The sequence below is a fragment of the Physcomitrium patens genome, chromosome 23 (genome assembly GCF_059467195.1).
Source record: "Physcomitrium patens ecotype Gransden chromosome 23, ASM5946719v1, whole genome shotgun sequence".
Lineage (NCBI taxonomy): Eukaryota > Viridiplantae > Streptophyta > Bryopsida > Funariales > Funariaceae > Physcomitrium > Physcomitrium patens.
The window spans coordinates 8,056,922-8,077,936 of NC_143432.1; the positions used below are offsets into that span (position 1 = coordinate 8,056,922).

A 21,015-nucleotide genomic window follows, 5' to 3' on the forward strand; every position below is an offset into this window, starting at 1 on the left:
AGCAGTCAATAAGTACTTGTAATCTTTTAGATAAAGATCACATAATGCTTAGCTAACAATATAGTCAAAAGAATTCCTTTCAAGATTAAAACACAGTAACTTCTTTCACAGTCTACTTCAGTTTTTAAGATTTACTTCTTTAAATTTAAATAGACATTTCTCCTTTTTATATTTTTAGTTCAATAGAACCATATATATATATATATATATATATATAGTTTTCTTTTGAGTTTATTTTATCTTACACATGATTTTTCTTTCAAAGTTTTACCAACTAAAAAGCACACTCTAAAGATTACAATTCTTTAACTTATAAAATATGTAGTTTATCTTTGTCATAATAATTTCTATATGTATCTACTTCAACTTAAGAATTCTTATAGAAGAATAAACTTTTTTTCTCTCAGCATATAATCATTACATAAAATATAGGAAAAATATCATATATATATATATATATATATATATATATCTTTCAAATATGCTGAAATATCTAGAATATCCATGTATTCTTGATAATAGCAAATCTATCTTTGAATGTAATAAGGTATCACCACTCTTCTTTTTTTAGATGCATCTAGGGCTCAAACCACATGTCGTGCAGATTTTGCCATGACCCTTTTTGGCACATTTCACCTCTTCTTCTTTTGTCAATGTTAGCATTCTATACAAATTTTTGTAAAAATACATGGTGAAAATTTCTACACTATTGCACCACTTGTTGTATAGATAGTTTAAGGGTAGTGGCTTGGAGCTTGGTTTGGGTACAAGTTTAGAAGCAGTACCTCGTTGAAGATTTGTTGTGTTTAATTGAAAGTGATGGAGTCAATTCCATGACTTGGACATTGGTGAGAGCCAAAGTGAGGTGAGATTGCTAAGGTCAAGGAAATTGTAAGGTTAGAAGGACATTCTTTCAATCTCTAAGTGTCACTTCTTAGCTTCAATTCTCGACAAGAAGAGTAGACTTGGTATAAAGGACAAAAAATAAAAAGAAATAGAAAAAAAGTAGGTGTCACTCTCTAGCTTCAATTCTTGCTAGGAAGATTGCAATGATAAGAAAGGTAGATCTGACAGAGAGAACAAAGAATAAAATGAAAAAAAGAAAAGAAAAGGTCTAGCTTAATTTTTTATTCAGGAGCTTCTATTGCCAAGACTTGAACTTGAGTTACTTGGATGAGAGCTGAGTATCCTAACATGTGAAATTTCCTCTAGGATTAAAAGCAAAAGCACCAAAGTACATTACATCAAGTGCATTGGCACGTGAAAGAAGGTTGTTTGCTATAGAAGAAAAAAAAGACTTCTTCATACTAAACTACGTAGGTGTGGGACTATAAGTCTTATGAAGGTAGGCCATCAATCATGCCAGAGCAATCGAGAAAATTAAACAATAAATTGATTGCTATTATCTACACAACTTAGTATTTACTCTCCGATTGATTGACCACTTGTTTTTGAATTGTGACTTAATCCATTTGCCTTAATAACTAATCATGAATTACTAAGACAACTCTGTTTACTATTAATTCCAACTAAATTACTACTTATATTAGTATTTGGTGAACTTATGCATACTACCCTGTATTTATAATAGCTAAAACAACTTTATACTGACTTTTAATCTCCAAATAGTTTATCACCGTTATTAACAACTTGTGAGCTTAAGCCGGCTGCCTTGTATTTATAACTAGGACAACTCTACCTTATATTGATAACTAAAACAACTCCAAATAGGTTTCTACTTGTATTAGCATCATGTGAGCTTAAGCCATTTGTTCTATATTTATAACTAAGCATGGACCATTAATTCCTTAAGACCTTGAAAACCTCTGTCATTCTTAGCAATTAATATGGGTATCTTCTACCAAGGCTAAGTATTGACTACCATCTACCATCTATGCTTGGAAATTCACACCTTACAGGTGTTGTCTCCCAGCTATATAGATTTATGGGGCAATAATGTTGCCGCAAAAATAGAGACTTTTTTTCATCCAATTGAGTAAGTGGAAAAGGTCTTTAGGTCTATAGATGACCGCATCAAATTGTTGTTGGCATTCTTCATCAAGTCGCTATTGGCATTTGAAAATATAAGGAGATTCTTGCATTAATTGTACTTGTCTTGTATTGATCAATATTTGTTCCATTACTTCTACATTATTTGATATCTGTTCCATTTCTTCTAGTGGAATCTGAAGTTAAGGAGCTGTTGATTTTTGTACTTGAGATGCATTTTGTGAAGGAGAGAGGGTGGTTTCATTTTGGAGTTCTATCTCTACATCCTCAAATAGAGCATCAATAGTTAGTGAGAGCCCATGACTACCGAAATGTGATGTTCTTGATTTATTAGAGAAGGTTAGACGTATTGATATAGTTTATACATGTAGGTCCTTGGCCAATGAAACTTGGAGAAAAATTGTTGGAGAGAGCCAATTCTATTGAGGTGGATTGTCAAGAGCTACAAAAATGTTGTGATCTCTGTAGACCTCATTCAATAGTGTGATCAGGTTTTAAATCTTCTTTTGTAAGTGAGTATGTCTAGTAATACTGCACCATACTTCTACTCCTATTTGAAATACAATTTTTTACAAATAAAATAGGATCTTATCTAAAGAAAATGATTAAATTTAGATTTCTACTTTGCATCTTTATATCCATATATTCCAAATTAGACATGCTTGGAGTAGATTCTATGATATCTTGGTATTGACTTGGACTTGGTTCTTAAAGTTCTAAGAATTGGTTGTTGAAATATGTTGCTCTTTTGGTCTAGTCATAAGTTTAAATCATATGGTTTGCTAGTCATTATAAGGCTCTTGTTGGAAATGAGTTTGGAGAGCATTGAACTATATCCAAACTTATGACATTTGAAGGTATACATGTAAGGCATGTTCTACTATTTTTCCAAGTTAAATTCTACATTGTTCCATATTATTTGCTTTAGCATGTCATTCACCAACAAGTAGGATCCCTACAATATGCAACTATTGCGTTGCATCTACGAGGGAAGCACAAGTGCCATACTCATTGGATAAAACTCTTTTTTTGTTGAGAGGTGTAACTCAGCCCTGTTAGTTCATGGAGACCTCTTATTCTATGATTTGTCTTAAGTAAACCTATCCTATATCCTCTCTTGTTTGAGTATAAGAAGAACTTATATTCTTGGAGGACCCTGATCTTTTTTCATGTCCAATCTTTAGGATCCTAATGGAGGTGACTGATTGGTACCTCCTTATATAACCATATTCATGATTCAATATCATGTTTTTGAGGATTGTACTCTCAAACTCCATTTTTAGGACCAATTGTACTAATGATTCTAACACGATGTGCTTTGCCTTATAGAAGTAGTTGAGGAGTCCCATAACATAAGAGTTCTTCCAAAGGTATAACTTGATACTGTTGTCTTATCCAATCGATGCCTTCTTGTTGAAGAATATGATATAAAACTAAAATATTCGTCATAGAATATGAAACCCAATCTCCAACTATAAAGTTTGGATATATTGCTATCTATAAAATAGCATGTGATATAGAGGTACATTGTGCATTTTCCATTTACAAATGGATTGAGACTTTGATAAATATAGTTGAATGCCAAATCCTACTAGGTTTATAGAAAACATCTTTTATTTAGAAAACTCCATTGCGAGCCTAGGTAAAAAATATAGAAGTTGATTTGATACCAAAGAAGTCTACTATAGATTATATGATTAATTGATTTCCAAATAGAAGTTATCATAAGATTTCTATTATATGATCAAATGGCATTTGTTAGAGTTTTATTCGAGTGATTTTTCAATCTTGAAATATTGATCTGTACAGTGGTGGAGATCATTTTGAAGAAAGGTTCTTCCAACTACTATCTAATGTAGATTTTTTGGCCACCTTTCTGCTCCAGTGGATTTTATACCACCTTAGTAATGTCATACAAAGGCATTCCAAGGTTCAAAGCCAGGTTGTAAATTCCTAATAACTAATTTTGTCAAGAGTGCTTGAGATTGGAGCTTTGGATCAAATATCTTAGTACCCCTTGTATCCATTGTTTATATCAATATTGTCCAACAAATTTTTGCTCTTGTAGTAGAGCCATTTTTTGCTTTCTAGATGTAATTATATATTAGTGCTTTGATATTCTTTAAGATAGAATTGGTAAATGTAGAGCAGCAGCATAAATACTAGATAATTGCCAAAATGGCTTAGTTGGATGTCATGATTCTTCCTATAAGAGAAAGGTTTTGATTTTTTCATAATTTCAATCTATTAGTGAGGCTATAGATAATTTTATTTGTGATATTTTTAGGTGGGACTATGAATCCTATAGAAAAGCCTAGATATCTTATTGTAGTTTCTTGTGCTAGCCATTTTAGACTTGGATCTTTAGCCAAACTCTAAAGGTGTGGATGTTCAAAAGCCCATATTTTGATGGATTTTTTCCACTTACTTTTTGGTCTACAAAAAGTATTAAAGATATCCATGGCAATATCTAGGTTAGTTTTATTAGCTTTAAGATATAAGATTGAGTTATCTACATTTATTTGATTATTGGTGTATCTTCCATTAGGTAGCTTCAGTCGTTGTAATGCTCTTGTAGGATTATCGAGTATATATCTTAAAACATCCCTTGCCAATAAGTAAAGATAAGGTGCTAAGAAATAGCCTTATTTTACAAACCTTTGGAATAAAAATTATCCTATTACATTGCTATTGAGTGAGACTTTAGCTGTTACTTCATTATAAAGTAACATTATCAAATCTATCTATTCTTGTAGAAAATCCATATGAAGCATAATTTATTGAAGAAACTTCTACCTAATCTGATTGTAGACTTTTTGAAATCCAATAAAAGGAGGATTGTAGGCTGATTACTATCAACTGTCCATTCTATTGCTGATTGGGCTATAAAAATATTCTCAAAAATACACTTACCAAGAACGAATGCAACTTGAGAGCTCATGATTCATATATGAAGGTATTCAATCATTCTATTTGCCATAATCTTTGTAATTATTTTTTATATTAAATCAAATAATGAAATGAGGAAAAAGTTAGTAAAAAAAAAATAAATAAGTTCTTATCTTTGAAAAGAAGAGTAATTTTGCTTGTGTTGAGAGATCTAAATAGAGTTTTAGTCTCAAAAACCTTGACCGATCCCATAATATTTGGTTCTAAATCATCTTAGTTTTCCTAAAAAAATTTCATTGGAATTCCATCAATGCCTACCACTTTGCCAGTAGATAGGACTTTAATAGCGTCTGCAACCTCTTTGCTAGTAGAAATCATTGTAAGCTTTTGACCTTATTTTGTAGTTATTTTTATTAGAATACTACATAAGCACTCTTGTCTAACTATATTAATATTTTCTACGTCGTCATCTCTTGAGTAAAGTTGTTTATAGTACCATCTATATAATGTTGTATAGAAGTAGGGTCTGTTAGTGCCCTACTATTGTCCATGAGCTCTCGGATTGAGGTGAATTTCTTGTTCTCGTTATGATATTTGAAAAATTCCTTTATACATTTATCTCCTATCCTTATCCATTTTGACATCTTTTGATCATGTCGGGCCTCCAACAGGTTTTGCCAATGTATGTGTAGGTTCATTTGTGTCGTTGTCATATTATGTGAAGTCTTGCTTAAGAATGCATTGGGCACCTGGCTATAGAAGGTAGAATGGAAATTTCTACAAAAAAATCTTAAGTCTAATAGAATACTAAATAAAATCTAATTAAACCTTAACAATGCTAAACAAGCTTTAAAAAAATTTAAAAAAAACCTTAAAGAAATTACAAGAGAAATAATAAGAAATCTTAAAGGAGTTGAAAGAAAATCCACAATAAACCTTAAAAGAATCTTTAAGAAATCCTAAAAAATATTAGAATATCACAAATATATCTTAAATAAATCTCAACCATATTTTAATTTAATCCTTGTTGAAACCCTAATGGACTTCAATCAAATCTTAGACAAATCCTAAATCCTAAATCAAACCCTAGACAAACCCTAAATCCTAATCCAAATCCTAGACAAATCCTAAAGCTTAGACCAAACCTTAGATAAACCCTAAATCTTAGATCAAAACCTAGAAAAAACCTAAACCCTAAACCAAACCCTAAACCAAATTCTAATCGTAAATCAAATCCTAACCAAACCTTAATCAATTCAATCTAATTCTAGTACTATTTAGAACCTCAATATCTATCAAATAAACCATTGATCTTGCTTAAAAATTTATATACTTTTCAACAACTATTTGAATAATAAGCAAACAAAATTTGAAGATAATTGTATTTACCAAATAGAGAAAAAATCCTAAAATCTGCTTAAGTATTAACCATCATTCTACTCCAATTTGAATGTTATACTTCCAATACCAATATCTCATTTTTAAATTATTCAATTATTTTAAAATTTCATATATTTATAGAAAATCAAGTTTATTATCTTTATATATAAATTTTATCTCAATCCAATTAGTAGATTGTTGAAGATTTTAGAAATACTAACTGCCTCTCAAAGTCCAATTTCTAAGACCTCAACCTACTTGAAATTCAATAACCTTCAATACAACTATTTGATCAAATTCAAACTTATAGCATATATTTCAAACAAATATTCTCATAAGTACTCAAAATTTAAACCATAGATCTATTACCAAACTCAGGAAATTCTCCAAAATATAATATTCTTTTTATTTTACAAATTCTAGAGTCACTCAAAACAATTATGACTTTGCAAAGCTCTTGCAAAGTCATTACACTCAAATCACTCAAAATCAATGCTTAAAGAAACCTTTTTAAGTCTACTCTCTAACTCCACTCTTTAATATACAAAAGAACCCCCAAGTTGCCATAGATGCTCTATTTTGTGCCTTAGGATCTGATTTCGACCTAGGTTAATAATTGGTCCTCTTTGGGTATCAAATTTTATCTTTTTGAGTTAGTTTTTGCTAATTCAACTCCTAACTTTCTTCTACATATGTTCATATTCTTTATTTTTCTAATCTACCTTGTTTTGCTTTATTTATGGCCTCACAAAGTAAGTAAAAGCCTGCTTTGGAAAAAGGTAGCATTTATACCTTTAATTTTACTTTCTTTTGGACTATTGTCTATTTTCTAAAATAATTTGCTACAATATTTGAAGTAAGATTTTTTATAATATAATAATTTCTTCACCCTTTTTACCTATTAGTTGTGTTACATCATGACACTATATTCAACTTATCTCAGGCTGTCTGATTATTCCAATCCATTTGTAGTTCCATTTCTACTTCAAAGATTGGGTTGAATTGTGCTAAATATTTTTCCCTGTTTTCTGCCTTGTGTGCAACAGTTCTCCCGATATTATAAATTTTTACTGCTTTTATACCCTCCACAAACTTCTCATTCCATATTTGACTAGAGTGAATAGTCATTGTGGGCTGCCATTTGGCTAACAAGAGGGGCTTTTCTTCTATTGATAGCAAAAATTGGTTGAGCTTGGTATTCTGTTTAGCTTGTGTACGTTTGAACTGGATTTTCACAAAAATTGGCACATGATCCAAAACATGTGCCAATATGGGCCAGATCGCTATAAGTCCTCCAACTTGAGTTAAGTTTTGATTCAAGTAGCATCTATCTAACCTCAAGCAAATCATATCAAGGGCTGAGCGACAATTATCCCAGAAAAATTGTTTGTTGTTTGCTTTTCAAAATTCATTGGCTCTAAAGATATCATGAAAACCAAAATGAACCATCAATTCTCCCATGCTATGATTTCCCTAGTTTAGCGGCTGTCGTTGGTTGTCCACCTTATTTATCCTCCAATTGTTCAATAATATTAAAATCTCCACCTATTATCTAATGAGCATCTGGTAGTGGATACTGTCTAATTTTGTTCCATAACCTTGTGCGGGAGCCAATATAGTTAAAGGCATAAGTATTAATGATGCCAATTTTCATTCTCGGGGACCATTGTATAATAACAAATTGCGCTCTTCTCCCATAATAACCCCATGCTCCCTAACTATATTGGTTACCTTGTCTGAGATTAGAATGGCTGTACCTCCCTTGAAACTATCCTTATTCGCATAGTAAATGGCCTCATTCCAGAAAGAAGCCCCGTTTTTAAAACCCATTTGATTTCCATGTTTACTCCCTTCATCTGGTGATAACTTGTGTTCTTGGATCAAAAGGACGTCCGGTCGTGGTTGAGATTTCCGCAAGAAATCCCTTATCTTCCGTCGTTTGCGTATCCCGGTGTGATCTCTGCCGAGACCCTGTACATTGTACGACGCGAGAGTCAACTGACTATCCATCTGGTATGTCCGTTTCAGGGGTTTCGGACTCCCCATCCGGTTCTTCAGTACCAAAGGCAGTGGTGTTATGAGTTTTATTCTCTTGTGGTAGGCTTGGTGTAGTTAGGCCTAGAAGGTTGCAAGGTGAGTGTTCTCTACCTGCCATGCTTGGGCTCCAAGCCGAATTTGATGTGATATATTTTCTTGGATAGTTGGTGGGAGTTTTCGCCACTGAAGTCCACTCATACTTCTCATGGTACAGATTTCTGGGTTGTATTCTACTAACGCCACCATGATACATAGATATTTATCAGGAGTAGGTTGAGTCCAGTGATAGATCCAGGATGTCTCCTCCCACGTTCGAATCGGGTTGACATGTTTGTGCTTGAGGACGATTCTTTTACGAAGATGTAGCATGATTTGATTCACTAAATGTGTTTGTGCTGTTTTCATTGCCCATGTTTTCTCGTCGCGTCCCTGTGTAAGATAGAATGAGAAAGGGGATTTGTCAATCGTCATCAATGTCTCGATTATGCCCCCGGAGTGTCTGTGGAAGGTTGGGATAATTACAGCAGATGCTGCTTGTCCTTCGAAGCCGCTGTTTGGTGCAAGTGCAGTCCAAAATCTACCGTCCATCGTATAAGTATTATAGCCTTGTGTACCCTCTAATCTCGTCTTGGGCTGACTGATGGGTGGATCTCTTTTGGGCTTCCATGTAAACTTTTGTGTTCGTGGTGTATTAGTGTCGGTTTCATGAGCAGTTCGAATCAAGGTTGTCATTTGTTCTCCCCTCCTTTCCTTCCCACTTGTTCTCCTAGGTTTTTCCATGATTGGGCATTTGGGGATTGGACAAGATTGAACCTTATGTTCAAATGAGCGACATCTACTGCACTGTGAGTGTAACCCGCTGTATTCTAGCGAGTATTTCATCTCACCTTCCTCGTCAAGTTGAGGGAGCAAAATAGATTGCGGTAATTTCTTCACATCCTCTGTAAGAATGCGGACCCGTGGTCCTGATAGCCTACTGAGATACATATCGGTATCATCTACAAATAGTACTTCAGAGAATGCCAAGAATGTTTCCCTTAGGAAGTCATGTGTTCTTAGGAAAGGTGGGAGCTCGCAGATTTGTGCCCAGAAACACGTTTTCAGGCTGGATTTGTCGAATGGTGCGTCTGAGTTAAAATACGGTGACCAGGCATTGAAGGTTATCTCATTGTCATCCAGCCTGTATCTTTGTTCCGCCAACGTGTGGATCCGTCCCTCTTCTTGAGAGAATCTCAAAATAATTGTTGGAACGGATCGTCAATTGGCGGAAGGATCTGTGTAGAGAGGAACTAGCCCATATTGTTAATTTCCTAGCCCCAGGAGTGCGTCCTGCAATGTGTCCTAATACCATGTATTTTGAGAGGTTGTTCATCCTCGTTTTGTATTCTTGAAATCGATCTGGTTCCAGAGTTATCCTCAATGGCTCTGTTTTAACAGGACTCTCAGGTGTTTCCTTCGGTTCCTCTACTGTTTCAGGTTCTTCCAATGCCTTCTCAGATAATTGTCTTTGTATGATGTCCGGGTACATCTCTTTGGTTAGATTTGAGCCTAATCCGTTTTGCTCATCTCCAAACTTTGGTAAGCTCTGCGTTTGTTGATGATGTGGGTAGTGGAGAGTGAGGTAACTAATTAGGCCAGGCGCTATTTATTTGACCAGCGCTTCAACCTCTTGAAACTCCGAGTTGGAGAATGTTAAACCAAGTTGTGGATACTTCCTCAGCATCTGCTCTCCCTTAAATCTACGCTGCTGTACATGGTTCTGAATTGCCCGAAATACTACGAGATTCATGTCCTGGCTGTCTTCTGGGGTCCCTTCCATGAATCCCGCATGAGGATCGGCAATATTGCAACCCATGGGTGAGGGAGTTTGTACTCTCTTCAGTGAAGTGTGTTGGGGGGGGGGGGGGGGGGGGGGGGGGGGGTACGACATACATTTTCGTCTACCGCGCCAAAAACTGGAAGCCAATGGAGAGTGAGTTCCGAAGTTACCTGTTTATTTGATGTCCAGTAACTGGGTATGCCACATGCGCCGATTCTGCGTGCTGTTCCTTCTCCGTTGTGAACTCCATTGTGCCTCCTTTGTTTTCCGCCCTCGCCCAGCTTGAATTTCCACTGTTGGCTTGCGAAATATTATTCAATACTCTTCTATTTCTAGTGGATTCGTCTGTTGATAGAGTTTCTACCTGTGTGAATCTTTCCTCCGAATCGCCCACTGGCCCTGCGACTGCGTGAAGGGCAAGAGATTTACCCTTCAGCTGTGCTCTGGCCCGACCAGCTACCCCATTCTTATCCATCTCGACCAAAACTATTCGAATTAGGTGCAAAATGATCAGCTACTGACGCATTTCACAACACTGATGGTTACGCAGAGGGTAGAACACACAATCAATACATATAATCCCAACTATCCATCTTCCTAGAAAATCGGATCTGGGTCGAAAAATCGTCTCCGGCTTTCACGGAGCCCCGAGCCGCCCGAGTATCCTAACCATCTAGACTAGAACGGATGTGAATAACTGATCTACATGCCGTCACCATTCTATGGTACGTAAGTGTCGCATGACTACTGCGGCACACCAACCGTGCCCTCCGCACGACTCGCTTCATGTTCGCAGGAGTTAACTAAATTAACACACTCACTGCTACAGCATATTGGATATAGTAAGAAGAATTGGAGTAAAGGCGGCAAATAGAAACATCACAGGTCTAAAACAGCATCACAACTGAGAAGCTACGAGGGAAAAAAATTAACTGAATACTGGACATAAGGTACCAAACACCCTTAATGCATGACCACTGCTATTCTGCACAGCGAGGAAGATATTCGGCACACTGCATTCACTGATGCTTGGCTCTGAATCCATCGGTGAAGGCTACAGTGTGCGGCGATGATCCTTGTTGCGGAATTCAGATACCCCATCTCATTCATCTCAGCATCGGAACAAGCTTTAGAAGCACCGCTACGCCTCCAGGGCCTAGAAGATCGCGATCAAACTTGCTGGAATCGTCACAGCGGAAAAGAGACTTTTGCAAACCCGGAGCAATCTTCCTTACGCCTGTGGGTGTGATCAAGCCTCCTGCAAAGCACTTCCGAATGGATGACTCCACTTGGTTATGTCTGCGAGAATCGATATTCGCCTCCGAATGCCTCCCACTGTTGCAAATACCCACTAACAGCTCGAGGATATAGCTGCTAGCTCTGGGTCCACTTCGCGTCATGAAAGCAGCTTCATTCTTTTGATCTTCGGAAACTCAGTGACTTTCTCTGTGGGGAGCATCGATGACCTCCTCTAACTGTAGTCCATGGTGTGAATCTGCGTCGGAAGTGCTTGTAGCGCTTTGAGAAAGGATCTGAAGTTGAGGCGAGAAGAACAATGAGTGCATTCTGCATTCGTGTGCTACGCTCCGAACCAGCCCAAGCCCGTGCCAATGCAGCACTCCGAGCATGAGCTAGCGAACGGGCTTGTATCTCAGACATCACCACCTCAATTTGCCTTTGCTCGAATGTTGGAGCTCTGAAAGGTAAGAATTGCACCCAGGAATGAGGAATCAGCGGGTCATTCCACAAGCTTCGTAAGGTTCCGAGCTGCCTCGCTCATAAATGCTAGCTACTGATGGCTGATTCAATAGCAAATTTATTGGAATCTAATCGTGCGTCATCGAACCAAATTCTTTTCCAGAAAAAGCGAAAGAATGAAAGGTAGGGGCTCGTACTTTCCATCGTAATGGCGGAAGAGGAAGAAGTGAACCCGAGAGTAGTCATCTCGCCATTGAATCTCATCTTCATCGATGCACACCCAAGCATTCTTCGCGCCGTGAACTGTGAAGGCAGATTGTTCCGGCTCCATCGACGTGTTCCGGGACTTTCCGAGAGCTTCTGGGAACTGGGAACCGAGAACTCCGTCTCCGTCTTCATTGTGTGGATTAGAAGCCTGTGGAGGGTTTTCGGAACTCTTAGTTCGTACCCATGTTGCTCTCTGCCTGTTGCAACTGCACCATGACTCTCCTTCAGGTACCTTCCATATCCTCGTTTTTTTACTCATTGAAGTTGTTGTCAATGTTGGTGTTAATCCTCGTGATTTGATGCATTCGTTTTGAACTGATTTGATGCGTAACTCCTCTGAAACCTGGAGGTATAGCACTTCGTTCATGCGTCTGGACACATCTAGAGATATATGATGTGGTTTTCAGTAGTTTGTGGTGTGGAGAATTGGGCAGTGTGGTAATTGGGTGCTGATTCATTGGTTTTTCTTTTTGGACATTCATGGCAAATTTCGGTTTTGTTCCTCTGGTAATGTGTAGTTTTGCTATGCTGTGAACGAATCGTGTGTTGTTTTTCAACTCTATCGCCGTGGTAATCTGATGAACGGGAATCTGGAAACGCAGCCAGTTGTAGGAGCGCTATACAGGCCACGAATTAGTGGGTTGGGTTCTGAGGGTTTCAATGTGAGACGATGCTGGGATAAGAAGTTGCTACATTGTCAATCCAATTTCATCGCTGTTGCTGCAAGGAGTGTTGCGGTTGCTGAATTGGGAAAATCGGAATTGGGTTACGACATCTCATCTAAGCGTGGCGTAAATCCTGGTGCTAGTTTCACTGTCCCGTTGTTGGCAGCAATTCTCATCTCCTGCCCACCAGCATTGAGTGCTGAAATGGCCATGGACTCGGCTAATACACAGTAATGGCCATTCAATTGGTGTCCACAATTCCATTCATGCCTCTAAGTTCCACTTAAACTTGCACTGCAGAAGGCTGGCTGTGGCGCAAGTAATTGCGATGCTGTTTCGTCTTTTTTTTTCCTTTTTTTTTCTGCTTCAATCTGGTGCCGCTCTTGATTCTGGGTCGGCTTCGCTCAATTGATATATTTTAACGTATGTATCAAAATGATGATTCTGAGAATGAACCGATGGTTTGACAGGTGTTCACTGAAGAGAGTGCAGGCTAATGGATACGATTATGCTTATCCTGAATGCTGGGTTCGTGATAAAATTCGCGGAATCGAGGTCATTTTTGCACTACACTATCCACCGCAATTCTAACCTGTGCAGTAGAATGTGCGTGAGTAAATGACTTTCTTTGATTTTAAGTCGTTACAATTGTTGCACACGGACAATAATTCGGGGTAATCTCTATGCAGGTTTTGGCTCATGATCCAGAGGTTTCGGAATTGAATATGAGCATCTTCACTAGTCCTGTTCAATCCGGAACTTTGTCAGGCTCAGCGGAAGAGGTAATAAGCCCCACATGAATTACGTATGAAGGCTGTAGTATTATTGCAAAGTTGAGCTGTTTATGTTTTGAACTGAACATGTCAAACTTCGTTGGATTATATGAGAAATAGAAGATGAAATAAAGTTAACAATTGCATATTTTTTATGGTCGTGCTGTCAGTTGGTTTTCAGGATTTGAACAGGAATACCTCGTGTTTAAATTTACTTTAATTTGAACATACTACTGTTTTTGAATATATATATATATATATATATATATATAGAAGTTGGTGTATACCTACTGTAACTTCTTACGGTGAATAACCTATTGTTAATCCATGTGGATGTCCAAAATTCTGATGCACAGGTTGGAGGAGCAATTATCGCTCAATACCTGAAATCCCCTACCATAAGCAAGGTTTGATCATTCATATCTCAAAGAAAATAAGTTGAATCTATGAGTAAGTGTATTATTTATGCTCTTCGACTGACACTCATTCACAGGTGTGAAAATATTCGTGTTCAAGTTTAAAAGAATCACTTGATATGTGACGAACGACAACTTTCCTTGTAATTTTTGTAAATTGTTTCTCATAATGGCTTTTTAGCTGTGTACCTATTGTACTAGTTGCATTGAATTTTATATATTAAATGAAGTCTTTGAAGGAATCTTTTAATGAACGTTAAATTCAAGTCTGAAATCCGTATCATGTAGGCAGAGCTGCTAGGAGTTGTTCTGAAGGAAGATGAGTCTAGCAACAGGTACACAAAGACTTACTGGGATTTCCCCACATTTTAAAGATCAATACAAACCACTCTTGAGAAATCACAGACGATGCTAGAATCCCTGGGGGTTCTTTGTTACCTCCAGGCAATGTGGTAAACATGGTAGTCTATTTAGCTGTATAAAACTTTCTAACTTACAATCACATAGTAGCATCTAGATGCAAAGTTTGCTAAAGAAGGTGGTTATTGTTAACCAGTTCCTAAGGAAATATAGTTGGACACGAAAAGATTGACCGGGCAGGTTCGTAACCTAGAGTATTGTGGAGTTGATCTGCAGAATCTATTCATTTGAACTATCTGTTGAAGCGGGTTCAAAACAGCGGCACCTGCTGACAAAGCTGATTCGAACAGACCGAAAGGTTAGAATAAATTGATCTTAGCCTGTTTATGACGTGCAACCTAACAAAGGACACAATCAATCTTATTATATCATCGAAGTACTTTGTCTCAAATGGTTATGTATTGTAAAGTTCCCCTTGTTGCTGAATACTCCTGCAGGTAAATAATCCTTGACGTTTATACCAGCGACCTTTCTGCACCTGATTCAGATGTTATGCTCTCAGGTGCTTTCTTTGACTCTACAAGTTCCAGAGGAGTTGTGGTCGAGCTATGCAAGTTGCATGAAGTCTGTTACAGACAATTTCAAGCAGACAACGCTTATGTAACTGATCACGAGGATGACTGCGGGTTGAGGATTGCGATGGACCATATCCATGTTTCTGCAACCGTTGGTGGTCCCTCATTGTAGCGAACCCAGAGAATTCTTGTGATACGACGCGCAATTGAACTATATGGAGTTTTCTTCTCACTAAAATATTTGCAGTTCATTTTATAATTTTTTGTTTTTTTTTTTTAATTTTTTTTTCAGAAATCCCGATTCTTTACAAGTTATTTCAAAATAAGGAGTGTTATGTGCAACTGAAAGTAAAGTATTATGGTGTTATGCAATCGAGTACTTTATAATTTATTGATCTAATTGTATACAAACAGTTGACGGAGAGTAAGTACAACTTACACAATTCTCAATCTACGAGGCCTTACATACAGGTAAAAAATGACAGCTGCCATTTGCAGCCGGAACACCTTTTAATAGTATTAAACATAGCCAAATCTACATTGCACCCACACTTACTAATAAGTGGACCTTTCAGCCAATACACTCAACTATGCACCAAAAATGGGCTTGAAAAGTAACTATTCAATGGTGACGAATCCAATCAAACTCTCTCTACTGTTTTGCGGTTTGTTCAAGCCCTTCAACATCCAGTCTCTATAAATCATCTACATCAAATGACTTGAAAAATCCATGAATTACGATATTCTCTATGGTTCATTACTCTTGACATTTCGACCATTAATGTATAAGAGGAAGCCTACTGCGAACAAACTTGAATCCTATTTCCAAGCTATTTGCACCAATGAACTAAATCCCGCTTCAACTTTATGTACACTGAATACCCAGATTAACTAGTAACACTAAACCGCATAAACTCTAATAACTTGATCAATAGCAGCCCGGCAAACAGGACAACCCCAGGATTTGGCCTTGATTTCTGACAAACACTCCATGCAACCAGCCAAATGACCACAAGGGATGCACACACCTTGAGCTGGGGCATCCCAGCAGACAACACACTGGCCCCCATTTTCCTTTTCCTCGGCTTTAGATGTTGATACCGATGCTGCCACAGCAGAATATCGTGAATCTGCAGAGGGAATATCAATAGATGGATATCGGATGGGGAGTGGAGGAGCAGAAGGAGGAGGAATAGTTGAGCTTGGGGATGCTTCACTAAGAACTCCTGAAACTTCAGAAGGGTCCTCGGACAATTCCGAAACGCGACTAGGTCCTGCCTCATTAGCAGAACCCCATCCACCATACTGAGAATGGCCGGTATTTTCATTGATTAAATCATCAGGATCTGTAAGATGATCCACTGAGATCCCTTCAAGAGTAGCAGTACGTAGGGAGGCATCGATAGCCAGCTTCAGAGCAGCTTCCTCTGATAACTCTGCAGGGTTCCTGACACTTTGAGAAGCAGGACCATGAGCAGTTGCTGGAGAAGCACCTGCTGGTTGTTGTGCTTGAGGTTGGGCAATAGAGTGAGTGAGCGCTGTCAACCCTTGGAGAACAGCTTGCGGGGCACTAGGATATCCACTTGGTGTAGGGGCAACCTGTACAAAGAGAAACCGAAAATCATAAAAACAAAAGATTTCCAGAATAAATAGAAACAAATGAAAAGATCCTAATTCAAATTTCGTCTACGTTATGCAACTCTATACCTGAGGAACGCCCTTGCAAGCCTTATAGAACCGTTCCAGTTGAGCCTTATCACCCTCTGATTCTGCTAAGAACTTGTATTTTGTTTCTGTTAATATTCACAAAGCGCCGATGCTTAGTCATTTGTTTAAGGTTAGCGTTCTCTTTCTCTAAGCTAATGATGAACTGCTGACACAAAAATTACACAACAGCGCTTCAGTTTTCAATGACGGATGGAAAAGATGAGCTTTGTTCTCACATTCGTGAAGAGATAATTGTGGGAAGTTAACTACGGTTACAGGTGAAAATACACACCGCTTCTCTTTGTCACTAATAAACCAACTGATTTGACAATTGCAGCAGATTTCAAGATCTAAACTGCTCAACACGAAGTAATACTGATACAGAATCGCTCTGGATCAAAATCCAATCCTGCAACCAGATCTAAAGATGCACCAATGCAAAAGAAGACTTACTAGTGTTTCGATCCAAGATGATTACAACTGGGTCTGCTAAGCTTAAATCAAGCTCCTCTATTTCGGCCTTTGACAATGAGATGATTGTCCGTGGGACGGGAACCTGTACAGAAACAATTAAAAGGAATTTGTGAACTAAGAATCTGAAGATAATTCGAATGATAGCCTTTCATGTACCTCATTTAAAACTTCCGTCTCTCATAATCCTTAAATAGTTGCCTAATTGTATTTCAACGAAGAATGATCACGGGATGAACAAGACATCTCTTCAGTTTTCTAAACAGCTTACGAACATTGTAGGATCCCGCGACATGACCCGGAGGTGACAAAACCCCTCCATTCCAAAGGCTCACCTGCCATGAAACGAATGTTTGAAATCAAAATCAACGCCTTTCTTGTTCAAAATTTTGCCTTGGATGGCGACATCATGGAACTACATGTGGGCTAGTAATTAAATTTTCTTACTGCAAGATCTTAGACATTGCACAACCCTGTGTTCCTCCATTTTTACTAGATTGTTAAGCCGTGTGAAACGGCGAATAATAAGATATAAAAACTCATATTGATGATTAAGTTAAAGGTGCTCAAACTGAACTTCGGTAGCAAGGACGTGCCTACAAAGGAGTGAAGATGTTATGTGCTAATTCTTCACAAACACAGCATTATCATCACTCTGCCAGAAGTTATCTATCAGCACCCTGTGACCATGTCAACGAATCCAAAAATCTAAACCTAGGCTTGATATCATAACCAAAGTAACCCGCCACTTTCGACAAGTCAAGTTAACTAAGAATATCTGCTACTAAGAATTATGAGTCATCCTTCGAGAAGAGATAGTAGCAAAGTTGATTTACCTTCGGTGACTGGTAGATAACAAGTTCAAACTTACGAGTTCGCCTGGGGTCCGTCTCCGTTGGCAAAATTACAGCCCAACTACCAAACCACAAGCTCGAGTCAGTTCGAATACTTTTGCATACTATTATCATGCAACAAATTAGAGGAAGTAGCAGATGAATAAAGAGTAATCACATTTTCTTGGTCACCCAATTAGGCGCAAGGGCTTCCAAAAACCCAGGTCCAGACATCTCCCGCAGCAATCCGCTGAATGTGCAAATTCGATCCTACCATTTTCATCATCACCAGTAAGTTTCGGAACTGAGTACATGCTGACGACCTCAGGCACACCATGCAACTCCCATCGACTGCTACAGAAATCTACTATCATATCCAGTTCATTCGTGCCAAGGACTTAAATCACTTTCGAAAACCTAGATAACTACCAACCACCATATGTCAGGACGCCCCAACTGAGCAAGAAATGAGATAAAACAATACCTCAATCATGCGGACCACAGACACGTGGCCTCGATTGCGAGCCATATCTAATGGTGTAAGAGAGTCGTCATTAACAGCTAACGGATCAGCTGCATCACAACAATACCTTTAATGGAAATGTAGAATCAGAAGTGCATTATCTGTACATAAACATTTAGCGTAAAATTTGAATAATGCTAGGATCTGGCAGCGCACCACCACGTGATAAAAGAAGCAAGACTGTCTTGTCAAGACCACGCTTGGCTGCATGATGAAGAGGGTAGCCCCCATAAGTTCCTGCATTACAAAGATATCCAACTTAAAATCAAACTGCAAATTCTATTCAGTAGTCGCTTTTATGAGCCGTTGTGTCTCAGCTAAGAATAAGAGAAGAGAAACCATTTTCTTCGTAGAAAGAGCAGCTCACCTGGCCGATAATGTTTTATATTGGCTCCAAGATTAAGAAGTGTCAAGACCATCTCAAACAAGTCACCGCGAGTGCAAGCTAGAATTAGCGGTGTACGTCCCTCTTTGTCAACCCACTGCATGTCAAGCAGCAGAACATTACACCCACCCACGACATCTTCACAAAGCATGCTACATGGTTTTCCATCGGCCAGATTTAGAATCATAGCTGCATCCACCAGTTCTGAAATCCCATAACAGAATGCCAAACTCTAACATTACTTTACATACAATAAGCAAGCTTACGACAAAATTCGTAGCCCTTCAAAACTGACCTCCAAGGACGCTCCATCACGGCGAAGAGACTTAACAGCGTTATGGTTTGAATTCTTGACAGCTTCATAAAGCTGTTCGTCTTTGCTCATCCCATTGCCCATCAGATTCCGTTGCTGCTATTGTATCAAGATACACCCTCTGAAAATTGACGAGGTCGAAATTTAGTGAACCAAACACACTGCTCGCTAGTAGTTCCTCTAAATACAGACAAGTGGTGATTTCAATGAGCTATTCCTCTGGAGATGACTCCCACGATGTATCTCGTAAATGAACATTGTGATCGGAACAGAAGTTCGTCAACCCTGGAATAGAAATACTAAAGCGTGACCAGCCCGCCAACTTCCAATACTAATTTCAGACGCGCAACCCTGCTAAGTGCAATTATTTATGAATACACATATATACAAAACCAAATCATCAACTCGTATCGTGCACTCATGTATACTATTACTAAACAGTAATCCCCGCATTCACATTCAACAGCCTAAACTTCACTGCGCTATTTTACAGACACCGTCCAACTTCAATCCTCGTCTTTCAAACACAACTCAAGGCTAATACAAAAGACCCAGAAGAACATCTACAAACTCCTGAGCGTCGCAGCTCTGATTACACCGTCCCTCAAAACGGCCACAAAAACTCGTCTAACTTCATTCCTGATGAAATACCCAATTGCTACTTAGTAACCATAAATTTCATGCTCATAACCAAGCTGTGCACCACAATTGCGAAACCCCCAAACTACATCTTCATGACTAACACGCTTTGCGCACCACCAGAGTGCACAGCCTATGCAGTTGTACGCAGGGAATCCTGAAGCTTCACTGATCCCTGCAGCAGCCCCACAAATCCAATCCCCAATCCTACTTCCTCCACAACCTCATCACCCCTCATCACCTCGCTACATCCAACTGGAAGAAAAAACCCAAAACCAACACCAAGACCAACGCCGCTACGGAAATGCAACGCCCTACCTGATGATGAAACCACTCAACTCCTCCGCCCTAATTGTCCCCAAAACCTTCCTCCGAACCTTCAGAATCACCACATCCCTCACCTTGCCTTCGCCCCCTTCGCTGCCCGCTCCACACGATGATTCTTAGATAAAAGTCTGAACAACATCCACAGCTTCCTCCTCTCACCCCAGCCGGATCCCAAATTCCACAAAAACCCACAACCGCCGAGGTGCCAAATGTTCCCAACTACCCAGATTGCGTTGATTGATGAGCTCTGCTCGGAAGAAGGGCAACAGAACGCGGAAGATTGGACGTTTCGGCTTGGTAACGCAAGCGTGTGCGCAAGCGTGAACTTCTCTTAATTAATGGTTGCAAGTAACGCTACAATGGGCGATTGATTGTAATGAGGCTGGAGGCAAGACGGGTGAATGATGAATCTGGAGCATGCAGGGGCAAGCGCAAGGCAGCTTGATGATTGATTGCCATCGAGGCAGGACGCACAACGATTACAATGATGAATGCGACGAGGCGAAGTTCAGTGGAAACTGCCCCCATCCCAGTTGCCCCTCCCCTCCCCGCCCCGCCCTCCCGGCGCCAAACTCTCGCCGCGCGGCTGTCGGTGACCGCGGTAAGCGATCGGACACAGCCACAGCGGCGAAGAATCCTGCGTTGGACTATTGGTGGGATGTGGCTGTGGTTATGGTTGGGGTGCCGTTACCAATGTTACCTTGTCAGCGAAGACATCACCCCACTTCCTCGCATCTGTATCTGCAAATCCATGCCAGGAGGGGGGGGGGCGCTCACAAACCTTGAAACCGTGATGAAAACAGATTGCAAGGAGACACGCGCTTTCATGGATCTACCTCACGGTTCGAAGAAAAAAGCCTGACAATGTACAGTCTCGGTACCTGAGTTTCAGACATACAGTGGTACTTTGTGAGAGCACAAAATTTCT

General features: G+C 39.0%; 3 protein-coding genes across 7 annotated transcripts; 1 reads left to right on the forward strand and 2 right to left on the reverse strand.

The window, feature by feature from the left end:
• Nucleotides 1-7,895: 7,895 nt before the first annotated feature.
• Nucleotides 7,896-9,703, reverse strand: LOC112275589 (uncharacterized). The gene is made up of 2 exons (XM_024506073.3): nt 8,428-9,703; nt 7,896-8,250 (listed from the first exon to the last, which is right to left on the reverse strand). Exons 1-2 carry the CDS (start codon nt 9,301-9,303, stop codon nt 7,930-7,932), a joined length of 1,197 nt encoding a protein of 398 aa, XP_024361841.1. The 5' UTR covers nt 9,304-9,703; the 3' UTR covers nt 7,896-7,929.
• A 2,376-nt stretch (nt 9,704-12,079) lies between these two features.
• Nucleotides 12,080-15,261, forward strand: LOC112275590 (psbP domain-containing protein 1, chloroplastic). Of its 2 annotated transcripts, none has more exons than XM_024506075.3 (8): nt 12,080-12,328; nt 12,703-12,995; nt 13,236-13,320; nt 13,455-13,547; nt 13,895-13,945; nt 14,243-14,289; nt 14,591-14,672; nt 14,877-15,261. In XM_024506075.3, exons 1-8 carry the CDS (start codon nt 12,284-12,286, stop codon nt 14,976-14,978), a joined length of 798 nt encoding a protein of 265 aa, XP_024361843.1. In that variant the 5' UTR covers nt 12,080-12,283; the 3' UTR covers nt 14,979-15,261. The 2 variants fall into 2 exon arrangements, with proteins under 2 accessions (XP_024361843.1, XP_024361844.1); XM_024506076.3 differs by having other exon boundaries at nt 12,086-12,328; nt 14,812-15,151.
• A 94-nt stretch (nt 15,262-15,355) lies between these two features.
• Nucleotides 15,356-20,560, reverse strand: LOC112275588 (putative E3 ubiquitin-protein ligase XBOS34). Of its 4 annotated transcripts, none has more exons than XM_024506069.3 (11): nt 20,079-20,560; nt 19,104-19,242; nt 18,791-18,905; nt 18,580-18,660; nt 18,385-18,473; nt 18,079-18,170; nt 17,904-17,982; nt 17,343-17,402; nt 17,050-17,152; nt 16,597-16,682; nt 15,356-16,488 (listed from the first exon to the last, which is right to left on the reverse strand). In XM_024506069.3, exons 2-11 carry the CDS (start codon nt 19,203-19,205, stop codon nt 15,790-15,792), a joined length of 1,506 nt encoding a protein of 501 aa, XP_024361837.1. In that variant the 5' UTR covers nt 19,206-19,242; nt 20,079-20,560; the 3' UTR covers nt 15,356-15,789. The 4 variants fall into 4 exon arrangements, with proteins under 4 accessions (XP_024361837.1, XP_024361838.1, XP_090102829.1 ...); XM_024506070.3 differs by having other exon boundaries at nt 20,162-20,531; XM_090246703.1 differs by lacking the exon at nt 17,343-17,402 and having other exon boundaries at nt 20,162-20,529.
• Between the last annotated feature and the right edge of the window lie 455 nt (nt 20,561-21,015).